This window comes from Barbatula barbatula (genome assembly GCF_947034865.1).
Source record: "Barbatula barbatula genome assembly, chromosome: 13".
Lineage (NCBI taxonomy): Eukaryota > Metazoa > Chordata > Actinopteri > Cypriniformes > Nemacheilidae > Barbatula > Barbatula barbatula.
The window spans coordinates 13,994,766-14,013,765 of record NC_136776.1 but is presented as its reverse complement, the minus strand read 5'-3'; the positions used below and the strand labels follow the sequence as shown (position 1 = coordinate 14,013,765).

At 38.5% G+C, this 19,000-nt stretch overlaps 1 protein-coding gene and 1 long non-coding RNA gene across 2 annotated transcripts; one reads left to right on the top strand and one right to left on the bottom strand.

Annotated features, from left to right (window-relative positions):
* Positions 1–8,550: 8,550 nt before the first annotated feature.
* Positions 8,551–11,314, top strand: LOC306903088 (V-set domain-containing T-cell activation inhibitor 1). The gene is made up of 4 exons (XM_079472032.1): positions 8,551–8,618; positions 9,485–9,525; positions 10,239–10,553; positions 10,702–11,314. The coding sequence occupies exons 1-4, from the start codon at positions 8,611–8,613 to the stop codon at positions 10,833–10,835; spliced, it is 498 nt and encodes a 165-aa protein (XP_079328158.1). The 5' UTR covers positions 8,551–8,610; the 3' UTR covers positions 10,836–11,314.
* Positions 11,315–14,126: 2,812 nt separating this feature from the next.
* LOC306902772 lies at positions 14,127–17,464 on the bottom strand. The gene is made up of 4 exons (XR_013787479.1): positions 17,213–17,464; positions 15,841–15,878; positions 15,437–15,763; positions 14,127–15,329 (listed from the first exon to the last, which is right to left on the bottom strand). It is a non-coding gene; the product is annotated as an uncharacterized lncRNA (long non-coding RNA).
* Positions 17,465–19,000: the final 1,536 nt, after the last annotated feature.

The window sequence follows — 19,000 nt, the reverse complement described above, 5'->3', positions numbered from 1 at the left end:
AGCATGTTGCTTGTTTGAACTGCAACAACCGGTGCTGAGAGTTCCAGTCTCGGGATGGTTGTAACTTTAGTTGGTGAAACTCTTGACTTTCCCATTACTAAACTGCAATGAACGTTGTTGGACTCACTAATTGCTCGCAGGTAAGTACATTCACCATATCCAGAGACACTTGCGTCCGCAAAATGGTGGAGCTCATACATTTTGGCCTTGCCGAAACTTGAAGGTAAGAAACTTCTCTTGATTTCCATTTCAGCTAAATTTGGTTAGTCTCTAATCCAGGACTCCCACTGAGGTCTTAAGTTCTCTGGAAGTTCCGCATACCAGCCGACCTTCTCTCTACACATTTGCTGAAGTATTTGTTTCCCCAAAAGAACAAACGGTGCTATGAACCCCAGAGGGTCATACATAGAGGCTACAGTAGAAAGCACACCTCTTCTTGTTAGTGGATTGGGTTTTACTTGTACTCTGAATTTGAATGAGTCAGATGTAATGCACCACTCTACTCCAAGAGCTCTTTCCATTTGAGGTAAACTCAAAGCCATATCCAGATCTTTGACTGTGTCACGTTCTTCTTCTGGTATGGTTGCCATCACACTCTCACTGTTAGAAACAAATTTGTGGAGTCTTAACCTGCCAGTGGAACAAAGTACTCTTGATTCTTTGATAAGCTGGATAGCTTCCATCTCAGTTTGAACACTTGTCAGACCATCGTCCACATAGAAATTTCTTCGAATGAAGTGTATGGTGTCCTCACTGTATTGACCATGCCCCTGCGTTGCCAGATGTTTCAGGCCAAAATTGGAACAACCAGGAGATGAGGCAGCTCCAAACAAGTGGACCTTCATTCTGTAAATTGATGGTGTGATCTTCAGGTTGCCATTCTCCCACCACAGAAATCGCAGGTAATCTTGATCCTCCTTTTTCACGTGAAACTGGTGGAATGTTTTTTCAATGTCACACATGACTGCAATGGAACCTTTTCGAAAGCGGCATAGGACACCTATCAACGTATTGGTCAGGTCAGGACCAGTGAGCAGATGGTCATTGAGGGATGTGTCCTGGAATTTGACAGACAAGTCAAATACTACATGTATTTTCCCTGGTTTCTGTGGATGATAAACTCCATGATGTGGAATATACCAAACTGGACTGTTGTCAATTTGTTCTTCAGGGACCTTCTCTGCATCACCACGTGAAATGACATCATCCATGAATTTTACATAGTCTTCATAGTAACACTGGTCTTTCGTCAATCTCTTTTCAAGACATTTCAGACGATGTATTGCACAAAATTTGTTATTAGGAAGTTTTGGTTTTTCCCTTTTGAACGGTAATGGCATTTCGAAGTGACCATTGTTCTTTTGTGTGATGTTTTCTCTCATAATTGACAAGAACTTGAGATCTTCTTGGGACACAGGATCATCTTCTCCAACCCTTTCTGAGAAGTCTGATTCAAGGACCTTTATTATCTCTGAAGGAGTAATCTCTTTAACTTTAATTCGACTCACATAGTGCAATTCAGTTTTGTGATTGACAGAAGATTCCATATCTGGTATCACTTGCCTTACTACTATGCGATGACTAATTCCGATAGCGTCGCCATAGTCTACATAGTGATTCCAGTTACCAACAATGCTCCATCCAAGGTCCGTACGCTGTGCATAAGGCTGATGTTCCTGTCCAGAAACCACTTCTCTTGGAAGTAGGGCTTGTGAGCAGTTGTACCCAATGAGCAGACCTACTTCGCAATCCTGCAGATGTGCTATCTCTTCTTGGAGGTGCTCTAGATGAGACCAAGCCTTTGCAGTTTCATTTGTTGGTATGTGAGTTCTGTTGGCTGGAATAAACTCTCCGGTATAGACTGGTGGTAAAGAGATCTTTTTACCAGAATAAAAGCCTCTGACTTGTAGGTTCTTTATTCTTTGAGAGCTTACCACTGTGGTTCTTGATGTCATAGTAGAGAGCTTCAGCTTAACTTGTTCTTTGCTTGCTTCCAATGCTTCAGCTACTTCACTTAAAATGAATGTTGTGTCGCTTTGAGAATCCAAAAGAGCATATACAAGAACTTCTTGTGTTGGTTGAGTTATGGATGAAATCCAGACAGGAATTATCGCTGCAGTTTGTGCGTTAGCTTCATCAAGTATTACTCTATTTGAAGTGACAGCTGTTGTTGTTTCTTTATGTTGTTTTGATTGATGTCTTTCTTGGTAGCTTTCTTGAGTTGTTCTTGGCTTTTCTTTGGTACGCTCATCATGTAGATAGGTAGGATGCATCTTATGGCACATGTCACAAACACTCCTGCTGTTGCAGTTCTTTGAGAAGTGACCAGATTTGAGACAATCAAAGCATAGCTTTTCAGCTTGAACAAACCTAATTCTGTCTGAAACTGCTTTTTTGGCAGAAAATGCATGATATGAAAGACTTTTCATTGGAACATGTAGTCAGTGTTTTTGCTCCAAAGCTTGGACGTTTTGGAAAGTTGGGCTTTTCAACCTCACCTAATTTAAGTGCTTGCAATGAAGTGACAGGGTTACAGGCAATTTTCACCTCTCTTGTCAGAAACTTAACAAATTGACTGAAAGTGGGAAATTGATTACTCTCCTCTTCTATTTCGATAACCTTCCGGTTCCATCTCACTGCTAGCCAATCTGGTAGCTTTAAAAGAATCTTCCTGTTTTCATTACAGTCATTCAAGATTTCCAATGCCTTGATATGAAACATGGCAGCCTCACAACTACGGAGAAAATCAGCAAACTCTCGAAGCTCAAAGCTGTCCTTAGGTCCCATCTTTGGCCATGCCTGGAGCTTGTCTCTATACGATTTTGCAATCGTAAATGGGTTTCCATATCGCTCTTCTAAAATCTCCCATGCAGCAGCATAGGCAGATTCAGTTCCGAGTAGGAAATATCCATCAAGTGCTTTCTTTGCTTGTCCACTTACATACCTACGGAGGTAGTATATTTTCTCTTTGTCTTGGATGTTCTTCTGGTCGATCAGTGTTTCAAAAGAGAGTTTCCAGTCATTGTATTTCAATGGATCCCCACTGAATACTGATGGTTCAGGAACTGGAATTCTGGTTGCACTTAAAGCACCTACCAGCACCTTCACAAGCTCTGCTGTACTTTCATTTGAGGAGGTGGTCACAACTTGTGGAACAGGAGATATTTTCAGGAAGTCTTTCTGAACTTCTTCTATGGCCGTCTCTTGATCATACACCTGCATTCTTGCTCGTGCTGCATTTAGACCTTTCACTGCTTCCAAATGTTGTATCTTTCTCCGTTTCTCCTCAAGAGTCTTTTGTAGAGCTGCATGTTCTACTTCCAGTTGAGCTTTAAATGTGGCTTCCTCTTCCTCTCTTTGCATTCTTCGTTTCACCTCTTCTGCTTCTTGTTCTAAACGGCGCTTTACGACTGCTGGCTCTTGATCAGCTATCTTCTTTCTAACTTGTGCTTCTAGGAGCTGAATCTCCAATTGTTCTTTATTTTGTTCTTGTAACACTTCCAGAACAGCTTGGCTTGCAGCAGCGTCAGCAGCGGCTTCTTGTCGCTTTACAGAAGATCTACTTGAAAGCACTGATGCACCTTTCAAGATGGAAGTGACAGAATCTGATTTACAGGTACTTGAATTGAAGAGAGAGCCTGCTTCCGGCCAGTCTTGTTCTTTTGCTTCTGGAATCGCTCCACCCAGTCGACTTGAGGCTTTGGATACAACAAAACTAGAAATCTCTACACACAGATCCACTCTTCGACGCGTGTCTTGATCTGGAGTTGTGATTTCACGTAGTTCATCATAAACACGCTGGACATCTGCAGAAAGACCTTGAACATCGCCAATGAGATCATTAATCAGGTCACCAGGCAAAGTCTCTGTTGATTGTGATAATATCTGCTTAGAAGATTTAACATGCGTTCTCCATTTGTCATAAATGTAGTTAAACCTTTGTTGAAGTGATTTAATTCTTGCAACTTGCATTTCTCTACCCTTCTCTGTTAGAGTTCTGGTTCTTTTACTTCGTCTTGACTGCTGTGCATCTTCTTGGTGTGCTTCAGCACCTCCCACTGTGACTTGACTTTCTTCAGGTTGATCTTGGGAATTTGCACTATCACTGTCCCTTACCTGAATTGTGGGCGCACTTGGCTCTGACATTTTGAATCACTTTAAATTGACACAATATTTTAAGTAGAAAAATAATGTAACAAAATATTTAAATCATCCTTCAACCCCTGCTCAAATGTAAATGTCAATTGAATGTAAATACTCAATACTCAAAAGCAATTGTGATGCTTTCTGTAACGATATTGCACAGGAAGTTAAAATGTGCAAAAACAGCATATATCAGCTTGAATATTACTCTTCAAAACAGATTTTGATTTAAAATGGCAGATTACCTTCTCTTATTATTTACAAAACACTTTATATTGAAATAGAAAGTTCAATGAACCTTTAAATGTGTCTTTATATAGCAAGCTGCAATTAAATTGAGTAAATAAATCAAAACATTTACTATACACACAGTAAGATTTCTTTCCTCTTCAATGAATATCTTTTAGCAAGCTTTACCAAATATTCTTCTTAAGCCACTTCTTAGGTGTTCAAGTTCTTTATGTCTCAGAGCGTTGAACCTTGTAACTGTGTGCGTCTTCTTACTTCATGTGTGTGTGGTTTTCAGCTCATCTGTTAATACTTCGCTGACGCTCCACGCGGTGCATGCGGATGCTTCGTGATCAGCCCGCAGCTTCTACGAAATTGCTGCGTCATCCACTCGTGCCGTTGAACAGTCGAGTTTTCACTTTAATTCCCTCCAAAGCATACGCAGACACAAGTGGTTCTCATGCTACTGGTTTATTTGAAGACTCTTCTCCATTTTTACCGTGAAAACTAAACAGTACAAACAACAAGATACAGAAATATAACATTAGCTTAACACAAAACAAAAGCATACGCAAAGTGCGGGCAAACAGACGTAATGGCATTTAACGAACACAAAATACAAGCAAATAAAACAAAATACCTCGTTGGCTGCATGCTGCAAAAAAGGGAAATAGTATTTATCATTCCTTATGAATGTTCAAGTCCTTTGTGACATTTAAGCCTTCTGAGCACAATGTCCGTGCCTACCGCTTGCTTGCATGAACTCTAAAACACGTGAAGTTCGCATCTGTGGCTTAACTCAATCTTTCAAAATAAAGGTACTGCAACTTATAATAAAATAAATATATATAAATAACAAACAACTTTAATCATTACAATAATTTAGAATTTAAGAAAAATAAACAAATTATATGCACATTATATCAATAATATAATGGCAGCATTTACACACTGAAATGCACCTCTTAAGAGATGCCATTGTCGCCTTTGTTGCTACAGACAAGGGTTTGTTGTCTTGGGTGGCCAAGTTTGTCTTGTAGGCAATCTCTCTTTCTTTCACATCCAAACCATTTTAGCCTGACCATTTCTGTCAGGGTACTTTCTGAAAGAGAAGGATCATCAGCAAAGGACCCACAATAGTCTAGTGACCTGAGGTGATGGCATTTGTAGTGGCTTAATCCACTCCTCCTGGCTAAGTCGATCTCCACTTGACAGGATGGCAACTCACATCTTACATTCTGCTCCGCTCCCCAGATTTTGTACACAACATGGATCGGAACACTGGAAGAAAGAAAATGTTTCTGGACTGCATAGACACTGTCAATCAGAATAAAGGTGATGGCTTGCTGTAATGTCATCCCTAGATTTTGTGTGTTTCCTCTCCAGATGTTTTCTTAAAACATTTTTTTGAATAGTAATGTGACAATGAGGGCAATTTGCTTTAACAACTATGCTGTTTCGTAGTTGTGATTTTATGAAGGACCTACTAGCAGTTAAGGGAGGCAGATCAGGAATGGTTGTCGATGTACTGGCAGTTAAGGGAGCCACATCAGGAATGGTCGTAGATGTACCGGCAGTTAAGGGAGGCAGATCAGGAATGGTCGACGATGTACTGGCAGTTAAGGGAGCCACATCAGGAATGGTCGTAGATGTACCGGCAGTTAAGGGAGGCAGATCAGGAATGGTCGTCGATGTACCGGCAGTTAAGGGAGGCAGATCAGGAATGGTCGTCGATGTACTGGCAGTTAAGGGAGCCACATCAGGAATGGTGGTTAATTTTCTGGAAGTCTTACAGCCTTTCAAGTGGGCCACAAAGTTGTCACATCTGATTTTTATTGTGGAACAGTATACACAATGGTAGTGTAATTGTAACACACAACCTAGACCACACCGGTGGATTGTATAATCTGAAAGAAAAAAGAAAAACAAAACAAAAATCACTTATTTTATTGCATTCCTATTTCATGTGATCAGCTTAATGCTTCAGAGAAAGACACAGCAAAATGTATGTGTTAAACTTATATGCAACGTGCCCTCACAATGTTAAAAAACTAAAACATCAATAATGCATCCATTTAACATAAACATTCATTACAACATTTTTTGAAAAAAAATCTATCATAAATTATGCTTACCTTCATGGACGACTGCCTTAGAAAAATGAAGCTGAAGATGAGTTTGTACTTTATTTTTCTTTGAGGGCTTGAAAAAATCAGAAGTACAGAAAGGACAGCGAAATAGGGAACAGCAGGAGGTGCATCTGTTAAGCGCAGGTAAGTTGCAACCTCTCTGTATAGTTATTATTTCTTCCCCTGAAGAGAGAAAGAGATGGGTGTTTTTAGTTTATACAAGTTTAGAAAGAGAGATTTTAATCTTCTTAAGTAGCTAAAGCAAACACACACCTTTACGAGATACAGGTTAAAAAACTAAGACGGAGTATGATAAAACACACATTAAGTGCACATACATTTGTCCAGATCGGTAAGCTATTTTAAGAAAACCGTATATTAAGATATACATTAGAGAATTAGATCATCATATATATAAGAAACAACTCAAACCAAAATCTACATTAAAACCATATTGGACCAAAGTTTTTAATGTGGGTTTTATCATGCATGACGTAAGTATGTATTATTTGACAAAATACTTGAGTGAGAATGCAGTTTAAGTCTTTTTACTTAGAGATTTGCATACATACATGCCTATTATAAATGTGTATTTTGTGTGTTCACACATCATAGACTGTCAAAAAATCACACATCTGTGATTATCCACTCTAATGTTGCTCCAGAAACCATGTGGATTATGTTTAAATGCAAGGATTAAACAGGGTCTTACCAGAAGAAGCCATGTCATGCAAGCTAAAGACAGACAACAAGATAAAACATAACCATTTAATTAATTTTAAAAGTGAGTGAGACAGAGCGGGTAAAGAGAAGACTAGGGGCAGCTTAACCTACACGTGGTTAGCTAAGTTTGAGTCGGACATAAGATATGATCTGACAAAATCAAGTACTTTTGCCTCTCGAAATAAAAGATTGACCCATCTTTTGAATAATTGATATTGCATCAATCATTTATAAATAATAAATGTTGCATCATTACAATACAATCTACAAAAATAACTTTTGCAGATTATTTAACATACTTCAATTCGTATCGCTTCTAGAAAGTCTGCTGGTAACATACATTTAGATATAGTCTGCTGTTCTGATATATGACTAGGCTCATATACTAATATACAGCCTCCCCCTACTGGACGCATGAGGAACAACAGGGGCGTAAAACTTATTGGGGCGTAAAACTGCTTGGGGCGTCTACCGGCTCCAGGTCTGCAGCCTCCCCCTACTCAAATCTGTGGGCGGGCCACATTCATTTATATATATATATATATATATAACCCCTCCCCCGCATCATTCAGATGCGATGCTTCTTCACGTTGCTTTGAAAAATGTATTGCGAGAACTCTCTCTGTCTGCGCACGCACACACACGCGTCCTGCAATAATAATCATATAAATTTGAAATAGCAACCCAGAAATTGATCACAAGCATTGATTAAAACAATGATGACAATGATCACATAAAAAAACAGACTTAATTCTGCACCTTTGGCAATGGGGGGGGGGGGGGTTAAATTGTTCGAATCACCCGATTTACTCACCTTTGAGTACAAATGTGTGTTTTGATGAACACAGGAAGAATGCTTATAACCAAACAGATCTCAACAACCTTCGACTCATGCAATGGTTGTCAAAAGTGCCCCAGAACTGTTTGCTGTCCTACATTCTTCAAAATATCTTCTTTTGTGTTTAACAGAACAATACAAAAGATAAAGTATTTTTCCTACTATGGGAGTCCATGGGCGGAAAACATTTGATCGAGATGGTTACTACTATAAAAACACACTTATGAAAAACGTCTCGGATAAATGGAGAGTTTTATGTAAACGTCATTTTATCACATGTCTGCTGCGGATGTCACTGCATGCCCTTACCTATGCTGGTGATGATGCAGGCATTCGGTGGTCGTCGGCTGGACATTGTTTATTGTGCACTTATTGGGAATTTGAAAAGTATTCGCTGTTAAAGTAAAAGTGTGATTTTAAAAGCAGTATTACACGTTGTAACACCACAGTAACAGCCTGTGTTGTGCGCATGCGCCATTCAGCGCTCTCGACTGCGCACCGCCGGATTAGCCTCGATCGTTTTACGCGATTATAAATAAGAACATCGTGATGGAAAGGTATGTTGTATATTCTCATTACATGTTTGTGAAATAAAACAAACGTTTATATTATAGTAACGTTATAGGCTTTAGAGAACAGAGGACTTTTGTGCAAGCTCGTGAGAAGCCTGAACAAAGAAGAAATAAAATATACTGAATCTAACATCTGATTTTAAATTCATCGTTTGAATAACTGTAAGGTTGTTCCTTATTATGTATAATATAAGTTATATGATAATAATATGATCATTTTTAGACCAGAGGATTACAAGTTAAAGTTGATTCAGAAATGATAAATTAATTAATATTTTATTGTGTAGGCTTATATGTTTTTACTCATACTTTACCCTCGAATTAAACTATATAAAATAACCTGATTTTAATATGACTTAATCTACTGGCATATACATTAGGTCTCTGTCTCGTGTATTATGATCGATGTTTTAAAAACCTTTAAACAGAGGCGATGATATATTTCAGGGATATTGTCGAGATATAACCTGTGGCGTTCATGGGGCTTAGTGGTTAGAGCATCGCCAAGGTCAAGGGTTGTATCCCAGGGAATTGCACATATTCAGAAACAAATGTCTAGTACAATCGTAGTCGCTTCGGACAAAAGCGTCTGTCAAATGCGTAAAAAAACATTTATTTTCCATGACGCTGCGCAGGTGTCTGTTAAGTGATGCGGTGACGTCACCGTGACTGGCCCTTTGTCCCATAGACCATAATGTCATAGACATGTGGACACTCTACACTAGCATCAAGGCGATGAGTTGTGCATGGACGTTCACTTGTCAAAGAATGCAAAAAATATGCTTTTAATAATGAAATATTGAGAGATTGGTGTATTAGTAATGAATGCCAATCTTGTGTCTGTTTTGCAGTTGGTTGTGCATTTGTTTCATTGTGCTGTTTATAGATGAAGGTAAGCCCTGCATTTACCGATATTTGTCATGGTTCTGCCCTCTTTTGTTTTGATTTTCTGGTCAAGTGGGTCATGAGAGAGCCACACGTTTTGTGGGGAGAGAAACATATCATTGTCGATCAGGACATAATATGCGTTCTCTCCAGGTTGTCCTTTGCCGTGTTCCCTTGCCGTGTTCCCCTGCCGTGTTTTTACATTGACCTGTCTTGCCTTGCCCCTTGCCTACCCGATCTTGTTTGTCTGTTCGTGAGTCTTGGTGACAGATATGTGAACGTTTATTTTCTGGCATTGCTCTTTTTTTTTGTCTGTGGAACGCAAAGAGAAATCTCTGTGATTTGTCCATTCAGTGGAATATAGAGGCCAGTGTTGTTTGGGTATATCTTTTGTGTTCTGCAGAAGAAAGAAAATCATGCAGGTTTGAATTTACATGAGGATCAGTAATGTAATAATTTTCCTTTTTGTCAACATGAAATGGCCCGATTAACTTCATTTACCTGTAAATCCACTTTCTTTGTTTTGATTCAAACAGTACGTGTGCTTTCCATAAAAAGAACCTTTGTAATGGCTTTTCTTTTCAGAACTCATTATCGAACCCTCCCTTCCATTAATGCCTTACCTTTTACAACTCCATCAATTCCTGATAAATAAAATGAAGGCTCATATACTGTATCTGGTCAATATTTCTTATGTTAAGTTTTCTCTCTGTTTTTCAGTATCTCTGGAAAAAGTTGAGGGTTCTGTTGGAAATTCTGCAGTGCTGCCCTGTCGCTACGATGGACAATTACAAGACCTGACAGCACACTGGAGATATAATGACATCAAGAACGTTTATGACATACAAGCAGGCAAAGAGTCGGCTAAGGAGCAGCACCCGGACTACACGAGCAGAACTCTGGTGTTTTCTCACGAATTCGTAAAAGGCAATTTCTCCCTCAAGCTTGTGAATCTTCTACTCACCGATGAAGGGACGTACTGCTGCTACGTTATTGACATCAATTACCAGCAATGCACATATCTGAGTGTTAAAGGTACGATGAAATAAAAGCTTTTAAGATTGATTTAGTTAAAAATATTTTGTTCCAATTGCCGTTCTGTTCTTATTAAATGACATACTTCTAATTTTCTAATGTTGTTCTATACTGCACCTTATTAATCATCAACGTTTTGGTGTTTCAGAGACACCACGTACAACAGGAACCAGGAGCGAAGAAAAGGCCGAAAGAATGAACCACGGACTTGATATAAAAGCAAATGAAATCGTAGCACTTTTAATTCCATTGTTATCTGTTATTATTCCTCTCTTCATTTGATTCTGTGAATGTGAATAGTTTATGAGCTTGTGCTTTAATAACTGCTGCAGTGAGCCATATCTTGACCAACTGGATCAGGACTATAGTTATTGTTCATGGACCAAAGTAATTCATATCACATTATAACATTATTATTATTATAATTGCACATTCGCAGTGCCTTAAGCATATCTGACCAGCTAGACCATGTAGCATCATTTGTTTCCGACGAATGAAAGTAAAGCTTTAAATGATATTTTGCTACAGTACCTGACAGCACTTAGAAAAAAAAACTGCTTTTACAAAAGTGACATTGAGATGACGTACCCTTTGAATACAAGGCTTTGTATTCATTAATATTGATTGAATATGGCTTATTTTCTCACTACGGTACACTACATGATTTTGTTAACCAAATGTCTTAAGGGGTTGTTGTTTAGCCTGCACTGTTTCTAGTGCTATGCAATAAAAATATAGAATATTGAATGTTCACTACATACAAGAAAATTAGCTATTTGGTCACACTAAAACAATGATTTGTTTATTTATTTATGTTTATTTATTTTATTTAAAACACCAAACTATTGTCAATAGATTTTCTCTTCAGTTGAACGAGAACAATTGTTTGTTTATTTATTATAATGATTTATATTATATTATTTAATTATCTGTTGTAAATACATATATATATTTACTTTATTTGTTAATTTATGTATCTCCTGTCTGACAAGTATGTTGTGACCTTTTTGTGTAACAATGCTGTGCTGACTAAATAGAGTGCAATGGAATAAAGTTGTTCTTGTGACTTCTATCTCCTGCTATTTTGTTTTGATCATATAGAATGCACAGAAGTTCAATAAAAAGCCTTCACATTTTTTAAACATGACTGTATTCAGAAAGATTGAATGAAATGTCTCTGGCCTTGCTTATGGGCAAGCCAGTTAAGCAGATTATAGCTTACTAAAATGTGCTTTCCAGTTTTAAATGCGATTAGCATGTGACGGTCAGTCAAGAGACCGAGTGTTCCATTTGAGACTGAGACTATATTGTCTGAATCAAGTTGAGCACACTCAGCTGTTTACTGAGAACCACCCACATGCATAAGAAAAGACAGACACGCAGTTTGTTTTTCATGAATGATAGGGTTGTGGCAGGATAAACCTATCCTTTATAAGATTGCATGCAACATTCATTAACTCTTTATTAAAACTCCCACAGCATTCCTTAAGCCAAAACCGAAGAGACAAGACAAGAGTTTCATAAAGCATAGTTTGTCATTTATACAAATATAGGAAAAATATTTGCATTGGAGTTTCTGTTAAAAAACGGAAGATATTAGGTGATCTTGGATCACTCAAAGTGTTTCTTTATCTACTTGTTCTTTTTTATTAGGCATTGCTGATTTTAAAGAATGATCTCTTTGTGAACAAACTTTGTTCTCATACCTCACAAAGGGTTGTGTTATCTTCCCACTTTGCATTAGTTTTGCTTATGGTATTTAAATTTTAAGGCGTGCCACACACAGCCTGTCCATGTCGCCATGACTTGATAATAGCTTCTTACAATATACGATAGGCCTACATTTCTAACATAGTTTGGTCTGATCTTTTGATATCTGACATCGATAACCATAGACACGGCAAGCGTTTACTCCTCCCTGTGATAAGGGTATTCATTTTCTGTCCAAACAATGCATTATTTTATGTTTTGCATTTAGTTCACCACTGCATTAGATCAGGTTAACTGTGTTGCAACCCACCCCTTTAGAACAATTGTCACAGGAAGGTTGAGATAATGAATCCACCATGTTAATTTATATTTCCAGTAGATGGCGCCATGTTTCCATGTCATTTTTGCATACAGCATTTGTATCTTGCATGACCACTGGATGCCCTCAACAACCGCTGACCCTACCATGTTCTTTTATGTAAAAGCAATGTTAAATTGATAAGAAAGTTGTAAGCTTACACCATAATGTCTTTAAGAGGTTAAATAAAACGTATTATTGGTACTTGTCTAATTTGTCTCAGTTGATAACAAAACTAAACTTATGTGCAGGAGCAACAAGACAAAGACAGCAATGGTGACAAACAATCCAGCACAGGAACGCGAACACGAGGGCATTAAAGGAACAATGAGATAAACAAAGGCAATGTGGTTCCAAACTCAGAACAGTACAAGCATGAAAACACAAGACATGGGCCTGCCATGATCTTGTCACATTAAACTAGAGGACAACTTACAAGAAGGACTGGAACATGACAGTATGAAATGTGGAAGGATCTCTTAGTGCTGCATATTTTGGGCAAGTGGTGCCATAATAAACCAAAACTTGTTTGTTGCTTGTAAACTTGTTTGTAAACTTGTTTGTTGCTTGTCTGTAATTGTTGGACTGTAGCTTAGATCTGAGAAGAAAACACAAACCCTGAAACATGATAATGTGCTGGTAGCGTTCTATGTGGTCTGTCAGTTTGCCTGTAGCTGGATTTCAATGGTCTGGGTCACTTCCTTTGTTTGAAACAAAACATTTGTGACATAACGATCCACCAAAAAATGTATCCAGCAGATCTTATTCACTTAGGAGCCAGTTTACTCATTCTACGCCAGGGCTGCAACTCCTTTGAGGACCATACCCAGGACTTTTTGGATCTCTCTCATCAAACTCACTTTCCAGATAAGTAACTTATTGTTTTCTACCATTGCAGCCTCAATGAACCCCTCAGAACTCAACTTGCCAGTTGTGGCTGCTGCTCCGCTGTATGTCTGTGCTGTGCACTGCTCATCCATACCGGTGGCTGATTCCAAACCGTCAGAGTCCAAGGTGGCCTTCGCCTCTGCAAATTGACCACGGCCCGCTTCTCCTTCGTGGGCCGGGCCCTCCCTCCCTCCCGTCCCCGGTTCCACCTCTGCTTCAACGTCTTCCCGAACTTCTGGAATCAGCCCTTAAGGGGGGCTATGTCACGCACTGTTGCTGGTGCCTCGGTTCACCACCTGAGGGCCCAGGCCATTCTATGTTCTGTCTCGTTGTCATGTATTAGTTTCACTTGTGTAGCTATCATTACCGGTTTGTCCCTTCTGTGTATATATAGCCCTTATGTTCAGTTGTCTGGTATGGATCGTATGTGTCTCGGAACCTGGATTTACTTTTGGTGTCTTTTGGATTTAAATTAAAACTTCATTCTCTGCATAAATTAAAATTTACCTTCATTTTGACATTTTTGGAATTACTTATTTGTTTGAAAACGTGCCAAAAATAAGCAAGTTTACATTAATATTCTTAGTGTTTTATCGGAAAGACTCAGGACAACCAGGTAAGTAACAGCAGGTGTATTTATTGTACAGCAGACAATATTGACAGGTGAGGATACTTTGAATCGAATTCATGAAGGAATGTAGAGACAATTGACTGATATATTCTCGTTACCAGGTTCGAGATTACTCGGAGACTGCGCTTCCATCCCAGAAGCTGTTGACAGATAGCCAGTTGGAGACTGGATGATGTGACAGCCTGGTGAGTGCTCTATTATACTGGTGTGCTGATGTGAGATTTACATTTAGGCATTTGGCAGACGCTTTTATCCAAAACGACTTACATAGCATTATCCTATACATTTTACATAGGTGTCTGTAATCCCCTGGGATTGAACCCACAACCTTGCGTTGTTAACGCAATGCTCTTACCACTGAGCTAGAGATAACATGCTTGTGACTAGTGACACACTGTAGTGAGCTGTGGTTATCAGAATACGACACACATAACACTTTGTAACATTAAAGGACCAGTGTGTAATATTAAGGAGGACCTACTGATATATCATAACTATGTCTTCAGAGGTGTATAAAGACCTTACATAATTAAACGTTATGTTTTTTTGCCTTAGAACGAGCTATTTCTATCTACACACATCGCGGGTCCACTTACATGGAATTCACCATGCTTGCGTTGCCATGTTTCTACGGTAGCCCTAAACGGACAAACAAGGGGCTTTTTGAAAATGCGTTTTCTCCTTTGGCAGAGAAGCAAAAACCTGATGACATCTTTGTCCTGTGTCACCGCAGTGCTTCGAAAGAGAGTGGTAGTGTGAACTGGCTGCAATTCACAACCTCACCTCTAGATGCCACTATATTTCACTGACTGTTGCTTTAAGAAATGCTGTCAAGTATTGATTTAGGTGCTCATAACATCATAACAGTGTCATGTTAGTACCACCTATTGCCCCTCATCCTGCATTTATAGCTTCTAACGCTGCTCTGTACAGTACATGCTGACAAATTTTTCAGTATTTCAAATGCAAGGTTTAATAAACTGATAATTTGCTGTACTGTCCTTGTAAAATAGTCTCCTTTCCGCAAAATGACTAGGTGACTTTTAGCATATTTTAAAATTAAATATAAAAAATGGCACGAACAAAAATCAAAAACAAAAAGCCACAGTTAAGAAAAGAACAGGAACATAAAGCTCATTTGCCAAAGAGATCCCCTTTGCTTCAATGTGATGCCTGTCTTCTGGTTTCTCTGTTCAAACAACAAATGGAAATAGATTTAACATCTTATCAGTTTATAAGTAATTAGCAAAAATGTGTCCTCTTCAAATACTAGTCATTTGTTCAGATTGCACTCACCCTTAACAGAAAGCTCTGTAATTTCACTATGTTGTTTTGAGTTGTCTGGGATGAGACACTGATATGATCTTTCATCAGTTTCTCGAAGAGGTCCGAGTTTGATGGAGTAGTTTCCGTTCTGATACTTCTCAGGGAAACTTGTAGCTCTTCCCTGGTGCTCTGAACTAGCATTTCCCGAGCCATTAATAATGTCATACACACGCTTGCCATTACCATCTCGCCAGTGTACAGAATTCCTTTCAGAATTATTGCCTATGTAAGAACAATTCAAGATCACATATTCTCCCTTTACACCAACAACTTTGGACCTCTGGGCAACTGGAAAACCTGCAAATAAGCGCAAAGACAGTTTGTCATTGTTCTTTTGGCATTAATTATACAATGTGGGTTGGTTTATTGCTCACCTCTAATAAATGGCAGAAGTACACATATGATGTACCAACTGTTGAAACAAAAGACATAAAGGACATCAACAACCTGATGATTTTTTCCTCTTATCTCCCCATTTTGAGAAATACACGGCATGTTAGCGTAAAATACACCCCCCTCCCTTCCATTTTAGCAGTTTGTGTTAGCCTCTCAATTTTGGTGTTAGCCTCTTATCTTCTAACAGTTTGCTTGACCCATTGCCCATTTGAATGCTCCAGACTTCCCTGTGCACAAAGTGAGGTCCATATAGAAATCGTTTATGCATTTGGTGTTCAACACCCCATTCAAGCACCCCATTCAAAAACAAGAGTTACTGAAACTCAAAAGGTTAACACTTTACAAGGACACATTCATTAACATTACTTTATGCAGTAACAAACAGAAACAACAAGCAACCTAATTCTTGAATATTAATTAATACAATTATAGTTATTCATTGTTTTATCATGTTAGTTCATTGTAAACAGAACAAGATTTGATTTCTAACGTGCATTATTTGTCATGAACCAAAATTATAATTATAATAATTATAAAAACTAATTATGTAGAAATATTAATTATAAGTTCATGTTAACTACATTTAAATGTAGTTGGTGTTTACTGGCAAATATCAGTGTGTACTAGGAAACTAAAAGCCAAAAAAAATTTTTTGTGTGTCCCACATGTCATTATCATGGCCTACACTAGCTAATGCTAACAAGAAACAACCAAACAAACATTTAAAGTTTCCTGACCAATTAATATTCTAAAAAGTGGTGTTCCAAATGAAATGTACCGCATTTACTCTAATGTTTACTCTTATGAACATTAAATTATTCCTATTTTGAAAAAAAATAACTCCAGGTTTCCCCCGATGGCTACAACAACCACACGCCGTCATCCGTATCCAAGCCTGTTTAATTTCTCTCTGAATTAATCAAAACTGTACATACCTGTTGCCCATGTTGGTTAAATTTAGATTGAAAACCACCCAAAAGAAGCGAATGGACAATTTAAATAAAAAATGTTTAAGTAACAAAGAACTGTTCTCGCTCTCAAGTTATTGTGCAGAGCGTGATGACATAACACGTATGCATTGACGTCATCATTTTCTATGCTTAAAGTATTTATGTACAATTTGATCTACCCAATGCACATTTTTATTTTCTGTTGGTTTAATAAAAGAACTTTGAGCTACAAAAGTCATTTTTATAAATCTTTCTTATAACTTAATGAGAATTATTATATTATTATTACTTCAAATTGTTGTTTGAAGATTCTTTTTAAGCTTGACAGCTACCAATACCATTACACATGTAAACATATTTTTTTAGGTAGATAATAAAAACTTTTAAGTGGATACTTTACCTTTTGATAAAGCGTGCTTGTTCTTGACTGGTGAAGAGAAAATACCTTTCACTTGATTTTTACTAAAAAAGGTTGTTTGATTCACATAGCTCCTGTTTTGGGTGTTTCTATTCACGTAGCACGTAGTCCTGATTACCGGGTGAAATGCTTTTAACAGTACTCTTGTCATGTTTTTTCAAACAAAAGTTAAAATGCAGAACCTCCAGAACAGGAAGATCCTCAAAGTGACAATTCCTCTTCATCAACTGTGTTAAAGAAGAATCTTCCTGGTTTCTGACAATCTGTTTTTTTTCCGGAAACGAAAGTATGCAATGCAATGGGGAGGAGTCATGAAACACCTGAAAAAACTAATTGTAACTTTATAAGAGACTTGAGAAGAGAAAGTGTGTGATATCCAGACAAAAAGATAATGTCATACTATACATGTTTTCGATGAACATTGTTCAATTATTAAGTTCCATTATTAGAAATCAGTAAGCTAAATGTCACATTGTACAGTACCTGAATTTATCTACGTATCAACAAAAAATATAGATATTGGTCTGTGACCATACAGTATTTTTCTTTGTCTTGCTTTGTTTTTTTATTTTAGTTCAAAATCAATTTGTAGAATTCAACTAAATAAAATGTTGTGAGTTCTGTATGAAAAACTCACAAGACCTGTAGCCTACAGGTTTGACATGTATTAGGCTAAGGACGTGTGTCAAAGGTAACAACAAAGGTGATTTAATAATTATAAATAAAGTAAGCATAAACGTATTTATCCCCGAACAGTGCAAGCACAACATTCAAGCCAGACTGCTGACTAAACAGGCAAAACAGGGCAGGCAAGGCATAGTCAAAACATGCTAAGCAGGTAAAACAAACTTTCTAGATTCTCAATGACAACGTGTTAAGTTTATCATGAGTCTTTGCATCTTAGAAATATGGTTAAAAGAGTCATAAGAATATAATTTTTGTACACATACTCTTTATAAATGTAGACCGATTGAAATAGCCAACAATGGAATCTGTAAATACACTGCCATTTATGATGGCTCATCTGGTGTGTAACATGACCAAATTCTCTCCTGCTGTGTATACTTAATCAAATGGCCCAGGTTGTGTCCTGGTATTAAAGATAAATTTGTTAAATCCTTTAATTTATCCTCAACTTTTTGATGATAATTTCAGTAAAACGCACCTAAATATTGAATAAACACATTTTTTTATTAAATAAATTAGACAAGACTTCCTGTGGGCTCACCACGTGCAGGAGGGACCATAGGGGGTCGGTGCATAGTGGATCGGGCGGCAGTCGGTGGAGAGTGCCTCGAAAGCCCGATCCCTGGACACGGAAGTTAGTTCTAGGGACGTGGAATGTCACCTCGCTGGCGGGGAAGGAGCCTGAGATGGTGCGTGAGGTTGAGAGGTTCCGACTAGAGATAGTTGGGATCACCTCTACACATGGCTTGGGCTCTGGAACCACACTCCTCGAGAGCGGATGGACACTTCATCACTCTGGAGTTGCCCATCGTGAGAGGCGGCGGGCTGGTGTGGGTTTGCTTGTAGCCCCCCAGCTCTCCCGCCATGTGTTGGAGTTTACCCCGGTGAACGAGAGGGTCGTTTCCCTGCGCCTATGGGTCGGGGTTAGGTCTCTCATTGTTGTTTGTGCCTACGGGCCGAACGGCAGTGCAGAGTACCCGACCTCTGGGAGGGGTGCTGGAAAGTGCTCCGACTGGGGACTCCGTCGTTCTACAGGGGGCCTTCAACACCCATGTGGGCAACGACAGTGACACCTGGAGGGGC